This window comes from Grampus griseus, assembly GCF_964374135.1.
Source record: "Grampus griseus genome assembly, chromosome: 2".
Lineage (NCBI taxonomy): Eukaryota > Metazoa > Chordata > Mammalia > Artiodactyla > Delphinidae > Grampus > Grampus griseus.
In genome coordinates, this window is record NC_139018.1 from 92,433,673 (window position 1) to 92,445,943 (window position 12,271).

The window sequence follows — 12,271 nt, forward strand, 5'->3', positions numbered from 1 at the left end:
CTCTCTCTCCTCCCTCCCCATTCTTAATCTCTCATTGCAAACAGAAGTCAAGTAGCAAACAGCAACGCAGCAACTGAGCTTATTACAACCTGTTTTTATAAGGATATACTGACAGAGAGTTATTTAAGGAGGAATTCTATATTGTTATCAGGAACTAAAAGGATAAGGCTAACCACTGGGAGAGTGCAACTATTCTTTCTTAAATCAATCTACAGTTCACAGATAGGACGAGGTCAATGACCTAGGAACAACAATCAACTCAAGATTTAATTTTCATTATGTTATTCATGAACACCCGGGGCACTATACTATAATGCACAAATGGATACTGACATGGATCCTGCCAAGTTTGCTCTACAGATCATGCTTCCACATTATCTGTCTAGTGGGCACTATATCTTTAGCTTGCAATGACATGACTCCAGAGCAAATGGCTACAAATGTGAACTGTTCCAGCCCTGAGCGACATACAAGAAGTTATGATTACATGGAAGGAGGGGATATAAGAGTGAGAAGACTCTTCTGTCGAACACAGTGGTATCTGAGGATTGATAAACGAGGCAAAGTCAAAGGGACCCAAGAGATGAAGAATAATTACAGTAAGTAATGTTTTTTATTTACAGCACAGCTTATGAACCTTAATCTGTGAAAGGATCAATTTTCAAGTGACATGTTTTCTCCGTTTCCTTTTTTTTGAAAAAAAAATTAAATATAACTTTCTATTGGCTCTAAATCGGGATAGTTAAACTATGTTCCTAAAACTATCTCCTGGAGTAGGGCAAATCTACTAATACTATAGTTGGAGCTGATCACTCAAGCCGATTTGAAAATATATTCTCCATGTCCTAAGCTCAAAATGCTCATATGTTAAGCAAAATGTAAATGCTATTATTCATACTGAAATGTGATTTATTGTCTTCTAGCAAAAGGCATTAGGAACTCTAATAGAGTACTCAGTAAATGCTCACCAAAAATGACTTACCATTAGTTTGAGGAACAGATAATTTTTAAAAATAATTTGATTTCCCTTGAAAAAATATTTCCATGGTGTGAAATACTGAAAATATGCATTCAGTGACTTGTGCAATTGTGTATAGTTTTAAAACAGAAGGGAATCTGTGGTATCCTCATCTGTTCATAACATAAAGAACTTGTATTTGATTGCTTAATCATTTACCTAGGCACAAAAATAGGTTCCTTCTAACATTTTCTTTATCTAAATATTCTGTGCCATAATAGTTCCATGGTACCTTAAGAGAAATGTGAATGTGAAGGAGGAAATAAAAGTGAGTTGGAAGAGATGTTAATTCCATGATTTAAATGTAAATAATTACATTTTCCTCAAGAATCAGTTATTCTTTTCATGTTGATATGTCAGGGTTGGATTTATCATTTAGCAGCTATGATTAATAACCAATTTCAAAAGTATTAAGTTTTATGGGGTAAAATATCAATATATACCTGAACATATACATTAAGAATTTAAAATCCCTGAGTGGAAGGAAATTTTGTTTGTATTACTAGTACTTGAACAATGTTATTATCATATCATTTTATAATATTATGCATGTCAAAGTCAATTGAAAAAGAATGCACGGGGTGATGGTGTAAACATTTGCCTAGCACAGTGCTAGGATTATAGTGAATATTTAAAACTTTCGCTGCTTGTTTAATAAATGGCTTTTAGGCTTCCAAACCAATGAACCAATATGGGAATATGGGGAATTACGTTTCCAATATGAAAATGAGAGAATCCACTTTTTAGACTATAACTGATATAGAATGTTAAGGCCATTTAAATGGATTGCTAACAGTATGGTTTTATTATTACCTCTATTAATAATGTTAATGTGTTAGTTCTAGAATATTGTTCTGATTATACTGAAGTTTAGGTAAGGAAATAACTACTTGGAGGAAAGTTTTGTGGATAGTTACTTCTCTGTGAGCAACAGAATTTGGCTGACATCAATAAATAAATTTATTTATAAGTTATTGAGATTTATAATGGATAACAGAACTTGGTGGAGAAAACAGAGCCCAGGTGGAAATTATGACAGATAGGTCCAATCCCCGCCTATGAATGACTTTGGAACAATTTCTTACTTTTTCCAATTCTCATTTTTTTATCTACAGATGATCTCCAATATACCTTCTAGTTCTTACAGTCTATTTTATCCTAAACCTCAGAATATATAACATAAATGTGAACAATCTAAGTACTCATGTAATTACCATAAACATTGAATGAGATGAAAGTGAATGTTATCTCAAAGATAAGTTAAGCTGTCAGAACTAATTTCAAATTGTAATAATAAGGTTACTGAACCTAAACACTACAGAATTCTTCCATATGCTAATTCCTTTTGAATGCTTTTACCAAGTAATGAAAAAGTGAAAAATTAGATGTAAAATCCAGTGAAAGTGAATAATATTCATAATTATTTGGGATCAATTAGAATATCTATGATTGGAATGCATTCAGACATATACGTTTTATTTTATATTAAAATTTCTTGAAACCACGAAACTCAGGTATTTTAAAACATACACAAAATGCTGAAGTTTTTTATAGTTTGAAACACAATTTAGCACTGACCTTGAGTAACCATAAAGCCAATTTGGTAGACAATTTCTATTCTAACTCTAATTCTACAGTAAAAAAAGAAAGGAAGAAAAAGGGAGGAAGGAAAGAAGGAAGGAGAGAAGGAAGGAAGGAAGGAAGGAAGGAAGGTCATTTTATATCATTATAAATTAGAATGTCACAATACCGATATACTAAAAGACATGATATAAAATATATAAATAATCTTCACTTCTATAAGCTTTTCCATAGACTGTATACTTAGTCTATATACTTTCTTGATATGATAAATTCTCCTGGAAAGGGAAACTTACATAGGGATCATTTCAGTAACTCCAAAATTGTTGTCAAGTTGTGCTGCTATCCTATTGAAGAAGCCTGTCAGGCTTCTCCATAAACAGGGGCTAATCACTGTTGTCTATAGGAAATCCTAAGGCACTCCATTGAAAAATATATGGAGTATAACACAGAACAGAATTCTGATAGTCATTTCCTATTATTCAATTTTAAAATTGAATGCCTCATACATAAAACATGCAAATTGTCACATGTAACGCTGAAGCTACTGTATCCAGGTACAAAGAAATCCAGGTACAAAGAAAGTGCTCAACAGTATTTTAAAAAGTCAAAGAAAACAAAAATATTGAAATTATAAAACTTGTAGATTGTTTACATTCCTCAATCCTTAATTGAATTAATGAACAAATGAACAAAAGATGTTTCCTTCCTATTTTCATTAAGATGAGAAAGTAAAAGGTAATTGGATTGTCTACTACACTGAAACTCAGCAGAGGTCAGAAAGTGGTAAAGGTTAAGATTAAACTTTGAATTTCATTTTCAATGTTCTGATGCCTTAAATTCGTTCACTGGTTGTTAAACATCCTTCTTTGGAGGCCTTTTAAGATGGTATAGATTTAAATGTCTTAGATGATAAAATTTGCATGAAAAGTTAGATACCAGCTACCTGAAACAGTTTTTCTCTGGGTTACCATACGAAAGCCCCCAGTCCATTCTCATGGCTTTGCTTTGAATGAAAAGGAAAGTGACCTGAAGATGTTAATGGACCTTGAAGGACTGCTTACTTTACCAGCAGAAGCACTGCTCCCTCATAGGAATGTGGCTTATAAGATATTGCTAAGATAATGGACTGGAGTAGGTAGGTGAGGTGAAAAACCTGGGTGTATAATTCTCCTTCCAGAAGGTGTTGGGCTGGGGCAGGCAAATGGAGGGCCTAGAGGAAGAGAACAGGAGTGATAAGGAGGTGGATATGACGGCTCATGTCTCACATCTTTAGGGAATTAAAAAATTACTTGAGCTACCTTGGGTTGTAAGGGTCTCACTTCAGTCCTAAGTATAGTGTTGTCTTGTGAAATATTTTAAATCTAGATAAGAATGAGTCAATGTCAGAAAAAATGCACCAAGTAACCCAACAGAAACAAGACTTGTATTAGTAGCCATATAAGCAAGACCTGACTATGTAAAAGTAGGAATTCATAAGAGGCCAAGAGACGCTGAACTGCATTTCTGACTCTGGAGGGGAGAAAAGCTATCACTGGAGAACGGGTCCTGAGACCGCACGCTATTCTTACTCCGGAGGCAAGAAAGCCTCTCTTCTCAACTTGTTCTCTGGTGGCACCACATTTAGCCTTTTAGCAGGTTTCTAAGCGATGAAACTGGAACTTAACCTGAACTAGTAAAAAGAATAATAAAAGCATAAAATTCCCCTTCAAAATGAAATAAATATCCACATTCTCTGCAGAGGAGAACATTAATAATATCACGAAAGGACTGGCAATGGATGGTCAATACTTCCACTGCTGTTGTCAGAGTTTCCCCTTGGGGACTAAGGCCAGAGGGTGAATTTAGATAATTGGACCAGGCAACCCATCAGCAGACAGAGGCAATCACTCCTCACCTGATACAAATAACACTGCTGTTTAAGCTGGAAGTTGAGGTGGTGAGTGAGAGACAGCAGCAGTGCACTGGGCAACCAACAACTGCCCTGAGAGACAGATGTGGACTCTGAAAACTCAGTCCCTCAGGATGATTTTCTTGCTTTCGGCATCCAATTACTAAAATGTTTTTTGGTTTCCATTCCTTTTGAGAGGAAATCCTTAATTGCCATAAGCCATTGATTCAAGAAAAAGTATGCCTCACTTGTTATTATCAAGCACTGTAAGTTCCATAGCAAGAAAAGGGTTAGCCATTCTGAAAACTGGCCAATGATTTGGCAATATTGTCTTTTGGATTGTTAGGCTGTGACTGGATATGGCCTAACAATTGGCAAAAAGCAAATAAACACACTGCTGTTGGATCTGATTTGACCACAAAGTCTTCAGTGACTCAATTGTCAACAATTCTTTGGATAAGCTCCTGCTCAACAAGAATCTCTCCTAGTAGCTAACAAATAACGCATATCACCTCTAAATACAAAGACAGCAAACTTGCTTATTCTCCAAAGAGTTCTTAGCAAGTTATCAAAAAAAGAACAATAATTCACACCGTCAAAATAAAAAATAAGAAAATCATGACAACCACATCTCTAAAAACAATAGACAAAGAGGAACATATCTATGTAACTGAACCAAAATCGTAGAATTACTGACAAAATGGAATCCTGTAGAACTGGTGACCTTACTCTCTTCTTTAAGTTGTCAAGGCTGTAAATTATGGAAGATTTGGAAATAGCTAGATTTGGAAATATTAACTATTCTTTGAAAACTTTAATGTTAAGAATAATTTTTCATTTTATGGTCTTCCTCTTTCTTTAGGCTAACACCAGTGCCTGGCACTTATTAAGTGCTAGTAACAACTTATTGCCACAGGTGCATCTCTTATTTTGTTAATTGTCATCTGAACTGGCCATCGCTTTCATTTCTATATTAATCCAGAGCATCTGATCATGTATTTAACCTTGTGACTTAGTTGTATTACAACTCTTCAGCCTATAGTTTTAGCGCTTTCAGAGACCCAAGTGAATTGAAGAGGATGCAAGAAGCCAGCTTTTAGATATATGGAAGGGGTTCCTTTTCTAGACTTTTCTATTTCTCAGCCTTGGCTAAATATTGTAATCAGCTGCGAAACTTTAAAAAATACTGATACCAGGTTCCACCCACAAAGATTCTCATTAAATGTATTTGGGGGGCAGCCTGGGCATCAGGAATTTTAAAAGCTCCCCAGATAATTCTGACATGGCTGGCTCCAAAGCTGAGCCTGAGGGGATCACATTAGATTACTGGGGAAACCGCAGATCAGTTTAATCAGAATCTTGCGAAGGCAGGAAGCACCCAGGCATCAGTGTTTGTTTAAAGCTCTCCAGTGAGTCTAACGGCAGCTAAGGCTGAAAACCACTACTTAATGAGACAAGGCTTCTAATTCAGCAGGATTCCCTCGGGTGTCCTGGGAATGTTTTGGAACCTTTAGAGGGCTCCTGAGTTAACCTCTACCCCGGGGGATTTTGAAATGGGTTTATCAGGAATGAATCTCTGAATTATGCATCAAGGAAATTCTTCTGGGTCCATTCGACCTTTCTGACAAATCTTAGTGGCTCCAACATTTGGTGAACTGGCTTGGAAATGCACGTGATGACAGCTCTGCAGCTACTATTTAAGAAGGCATCTTCCGTGAATGAGTTCATTGCTGGGAAAAAATAGGTCTGGTGCCACAGTTTCAAAATGACAGGCAGGTCTGATTCTCTCCTGACACTGTCAAGTGGTGCTGCAGCAGGGAACCTGGAGAACAGGCATCAATACCAGCTTACAAGGCACTTAAATGAGCCATTTATGATTATGAACCCAGATGCCCCCAAATTAGAGTTTCACCTCCTATGACCACCTCACGAAAGCAGTGATTTAAAGAGACAAACTCCAGTCTAGAAAATCCAACAGGGAAGAAACCCTAAGCCTAGAGGGTCTATCCAGATTAGTGAAAGGCTACGAACCTAGCAGTTTGTTCCCTTTGTAAATTGGGGATTAAGGCAAAGCTTTCTTTCTTTTCTAACAATTCCAGCTTTCTTCGTCTGTATCAAAGAATTTATGGTAGCAGAGTAACTTCTTTTTCATCACTACTGGAATACAATATTTTTCTATGTTTTAATTTCACATATGGCACATAGAAGAAGAGGCAGGAATTGTGTATATCTAAGGAATACTGAGAAAAATTAATATTAAATGAAAAGAGCTTCCATGTGAATTCCTCCTTTTCCTAAACCATATCCAATCTTTCTTTAAAAAATTTATTGAGGTATGATTGACATATAAAAAGCTGTACTTATTTAATGTATACAACTTGATGAATTCAGAGATAAGAATACATCACTATATTCTATGCCATAAACGTACCCATCACTTCCAAAATTTCCTCCTGTGCTTTTTTATTAATTATTATTATTATTATTTGCGATAAAAGTACTTAACATAAGGCCTATCGTCTTAGAAAATATTTAAGTATACAATATTGCAAACTATGGACACTACACTGTACAGTATATCTCTTGGATTTATTCACCTTGCAAAACTGAAACTTAGTACCCTTTGACTAATATCTCCTTGTTTCCCCCACCCTCCAGCCCCTAGCAACCATTATTCTACTCTGCTTCCATAAGAGAGAAGTAATTTTTATTATATTTTAACATCTTTAAAACTAATATTTTAGATTCTTCCTGTAAGTTGTATCAGGTAGTATTTGCCTTTCTGTATCTAGCCTATTTCACTTAACATAATGTCCTCCTGGTTCATATTCATCTTTCTGCAAGCAAAATAGGTTGGAAAATAAAATTGTCTGCCTTTCACATGGTTCTGAAAACCACATTAAAGAAACACTGAACATTTGACTGTTTCTTGACCAAGATTCGCATCTGTATTTGAGATATCTGCACCTGACTTAGAGAAGCCATACCAAATTTACTAACAAAGAAAATGTCATTAAAGTTATTCAGCTAGTTGGGTTTGTGTAGTAATATATAAAGACAAAGGGATTAGGGTGGGGAAGGAGAGAGGAGAATTATCCAATATCCATGTCCAAGTAGAACTTGTCTTTTAGGCAGACAACATCCTTCTCAGAGAAAAAAAGTTTAATGTATATTGGGGAGAATTGTCTCTAGAGATTCTTCAGTTGTTCCAGTCAACTTTCCTGCAGAAGAATGTAATCACTTCTACTGGTGTGGCCACAAGTACTTGATAGGGCCATTGGCTAGTGTCCTAAGAACAAAAAGGAAGAAAATATCTTTTGTCTGTGAACAGGAGAGAAAAAGGTGAGAGAGGAAAGGAAAAAAGGACCTTATATAAAAATTAATGAATTTTGTATTTTAAGTTTAGGGAGGACTTAAATACAAAAGATTCTCATAAAATACAGCTCTACTAAATTTTTTAAAAAACTGAAGTAGTTGATGTACAATATTCCACTAACTTTTTGATGCCCTTACGGAATAAAGGAAATTGAATGCAATGGATTGACAATATAGTAGAGGAAGGATTTCTGAGACGGAAACAAACAAAAACAAAATAGTGTACAGAGGGGTTGAAATGATAATAGATTATTGCATATGTTACTCATATAGGAGGTTTGAAAATTTGTGCTTTTAGCTATGATAATCTTTGCTTATTTATCCAGACTATTCTGAAACTGAGTTTATTTTTCTGATTAATACGAGAAAGGAGAAATGAGGCATATTTCAACATCCTTAAATAGCATATTTATCATGTTCCATTAAAAGCTACTGTAATATTTTCCATTTCATCTGCCTATTTGAACTTCACATGTAGTTGTAGATAATGCTGAGAAAATGATTTGAGATCAAATTCAGAATCACCTCAGCCTGCCTCAGATTTTTCTTACAGCAGCAATTACAAACTTTGTTTCTTAGAACACTAGTGTCCTTTGAGATATTAATGGTGTTTCCTGCAGCACAGTTTCCGTGGCTCATTGGAAAATATTAGGTTAAATAAAGCTGAACAAGTTTTTTTCAGAGCAGAAAATTCTCCAAGCCTATACTACACTAGTATGAATTGCAAAACTCTAGGAGAAGACTATATATGGTTTCCCAAACTTACCTGACAGCAGAGTATACCCTCCACTCCCACTACCCTCCCTACTCTCATCCCTGATTTGGGTAAAACATTTAAATTTCTAAATGGAAACTAGGGAGCTATTGCCTAGGGAATCTATCTTTGGTGTAGTGAAGAACAAAAACCAAGCTTCCACTCCGTTTTTGGTCCAAATAAAAAGGCTATAAAAATGGACTTGAACCAATGTTTTAAGAGTGACCTTGAACCAAAAATGTGTGCCAAAGTCAGGAGCCTGCATATAATTTTGGACTATTAGGGTAGTATTTTGGGTATAAATGCTGTACTGAAATCCAGAGATTTGCAGTGAGATTTAAGCCTAGTCTGAAGCTCCTTCTGACTTCTGAGAAGCTTTAAAGAACACTTCTCCTAATCTGAAATGATGCCCAACAGCTATCATTTGAGCAATCTAGAAACTGACAAAAACATTTCCCATGCAGTAATCTAAAAATGTTTTAGCATTCCAACATGATTGAAGAATTCATATCTTATATACCTAAAATCAATAAACTTTGTTTTACTTTCCAAAAAAGCAGTTTGAGTAAAAATTGAAGTTATTTCAATTATACCAATAAAGAACACGTTTCATTTACTGGCCAAAAACTATTTAGAAATTTGAAATTTAACCTAAACAGAAGGGAGGACTGCAAATTTAATAAATTAATTTCATACCCTTTGAAAAAGTCACTTATTTGAGATTTTAAATAGAACTAACTGCTTTTCTAGTCATATACAACACATTTGCTTGTCTTATGGTTTTTTCTGTTTGCATTTGGCAATGCCACTAGAATGTCATTTCTGGAAAGATAAGTATCATGTCTTACTCTCCCTTTTGTCTCCCAATGGCAGATAGCTCAATGCAAAGGGTGGAAGAAGGGAAGACAAACTGACAATCACTCATATTTCTCTGTTAACTTTTTATACATTTAGAATTAACTATAGGTAAGAAATAGATCAGTAAATTATCATGAAAATGTAATGTGGACAAGAATGAAAAATCTTGCTAAAATAAAACAGAAGTACACTTCACTTTTTAAAATTCTCTATTATTAAGAAAATGTTGGTCTCCAGAACCTCGTTGACTTAATGTTTTTCTAGATAATTTTAAGGGAGGAGTGGCAAGGTTTTATTGTAGAGGTCAATAATCTAAGCAGGCACAGGTACCACTGGTGACACTGAAAGGGTGATTGGCAGGGCATGGTGAAGACCAATCCTGGAAAAGCAGTAGTCTTCCTCAGCACTCATTCTTATTTTCACCTGACTGTCAACTAATCCCTACATGTGAAAAACTATATGCAGAAAAAAATTTGTAGTTTATATTGGTTTAAGGAATATCTGCACTAAAAGGATACACAGAGGGGAAAAGTCTTTAAAAATTAAATGAGCTATACTGGTGAAAACAAGCAGTGGGCTGATAATATTTATGTAGAGATCTGCCTACTTTCTAGCAGCACTTATAAAACTGATCTTGGGCAAGGTTGAAGAGAGGAGGGGACATGTGTATAGGAAGAGAGAGCTGGGGAGAAGTACAAAGTTGGTGAACGTACTCTCAATTTGTTTTAGTGCCAGTAGCCTGATCCTCAGGTAGTCTTTTGGTGATTTATGATGTCTCTAACTGTATTTCTGACCACAGTCCTGGTTAGTGGGGTTCATATTGAGGCAGCTCTCATGGGAGCTCACCGTAGGCAGTGAAAAGTTTCCTTCCTTGCTTGCTTGAATGATGAAGACGTCACACAAAACAAGACTGGTGATTTCTTTTTTCATTCTTTGTTAATTCGACAAACAGTCATTGATACCTTCCCTATGCCAGATCAAGGCTACCGTAATTAAAAGTCCATAGTCCATGTATTTAGAGAATTAACAGATTAGTTGGGGGTGGAGGGTGAACTACAAGTCAGAGGGGGAAAGTTTAGAGCACATTCGGGTGTAGCCTAAGTCAACTTGAGGAGGTGGGCGTGGAGGTCTTTTCTGGGAGAAAATGACCTGAAGGATGAGCAGGATGAAAGAGAGAAGATGAATGTATTACTTTCAGGGGAAATATTTTTTCTACATGTTTGGTAGTAAGAAAGTATTGCAAGGTTGGGAAACGGAAAGTGATTTAATACCTTTCCAGTTACCAATGTTAAGCTCACTAAGGTAAACCTTTTTTTTTTTTCTATTAAAAAATATGAGAACATTCGCCCTTTATCAATTTTCTGACTTTGTCTAATTGCTCTGCTTACTAAAAATGTCTATTTCCTTTAAAGGAAAAGTGTTTTTAAAGGCATAATTTAAGTTCTGCTAATTGGAATAATATTGTTTTTCTGGATAACTGAATATTTTTCTCTTTTTAATGTAATTTGAATCTTTGATCATCATTGTAATATGCTTAAACGAGTTGTTCAGTAATGATCATGGTACCTTATGATTATGGAGGATTTTCTTCCCCACAGCAGTTTCTAAATAGTAAGAGAAACAATGGTTTTGAAGCTTCTTCTTAGCCTTTAAAGACAAAATTATGAAAGTTATCTGCCACATTCTTTAAGATAAGACAACTTTTCTTACTATTAGAGTTGCATCACCTGCTTCAGCTATTTAACCAGGACACTCGGTAGTCAAGCAGCTGTGCAGATTTACTCCCTCTAAATCCTGAAGTAGGCAATGAGGTGAGGTGAGGTTTTCCCACTTAGATAAATCTACTGATGTATCCCTGTTTCTGAGAAGTTGTGTTCAACTCCCTTCCTGTACAAATAATACATTATAAAATAATGTTGTATGTTTAATAGACATAGAGAGGTGCTCTCAACTCTGAGAAGATTCTGCCCTAATTTGGTCTTCAAATTTTCTTTTAAATTGGCTTGAAGTTGATCAGATATTGAATAAAAATTGATCCCAAAGAAGACGAGCATAGATAAATCTATATCATGGTTGTTAAGTTTGTACTTGGACCTAAAATTTGTCATGTTTTAAGGTACTATTTAATATTTTATCGGGTGTTCACATTAATATTACTATTAAAATTACTGCACTGTGTAGAAATAAATTGTTTGTTACTGTCATAAATCTTCTAATTTAGTCTACACAAAATTGCACAATGTACAACTGGGAACATGTTTATTGAGTGACTAAATATAAGCAGATTACTAAAATGATGTTAATTCTTTAAAAATACACATGCCAGTATTGAAATTGGTGCATAACACTTTATTCCATTCTAATTAATCCTCAAAATACCTCTTTGTTGTAAGATTGCAATCACGCTATTAGTCCACTTTACAAGAGGAAAGAAAAAACCCTCAGGAATTGGCCAGCTTGATAAGTTTGCTAGTATACAAATTCTAGTTTTAAAATTATACATAGGCTACCATAATGAGATATCACCTCACAGCTCTCAGAATGGCTATCATCAAAAGGACCATAAATAACAAATGCTGGAGAGGATGTAGAGAAAGGGAGCCCGGTACACTATTGGTGGGAGTGTAAATTGGTGCAGCCACTGTGGAGAGTCCTCAAAAAATCTAAAAATAAAACTATCATATAAGCCAGCAATTCCACTCCTGGGTATATATCCAAAGAAAATAAAAACATTAATTCAAAAAGACACTGCACCCCAATGTTCATAGCAGCATTATTTACAATAGCCAAGATA

General features: G+C 35.2%; 2 protein-coding genes across 2 annotated transcripts in view; one reads left to right on the plus strand and one right to left on the minus strand.

The window, feature by feature from the left end:
* Window positions 1-12,271, minus strand: part of FAM227B (family with sequence similarity 227 member B) — a gene marked incomplete at its 5' end in the record, with an annotated part of 252,305 nt that overhangs the window by 106,307 nt on the left and 133,727 nt on the right. The gene's annotated exons all lie outside the window — the stretch shown is intronic.
* FGF7 (fibroblast growth factor 7) overlaps window positions 1-12,271 on the plus strand; it is a 62,954-nt gene that overhangs the window by 737 nt on the left and 49,946 nt on the right. The window contains exon 2 of the mRNA XM_082647808.1: window positions 45-599. Within this exon, the coding sequence (XP_082503934.1) occupies window positions 314-599 (286 nt within the window). The 5' untranslated portion in view covers window positions 45-313. The remainder of the gene's footprint in view (window positions 1-44; window positions 600-12,271) is intronic.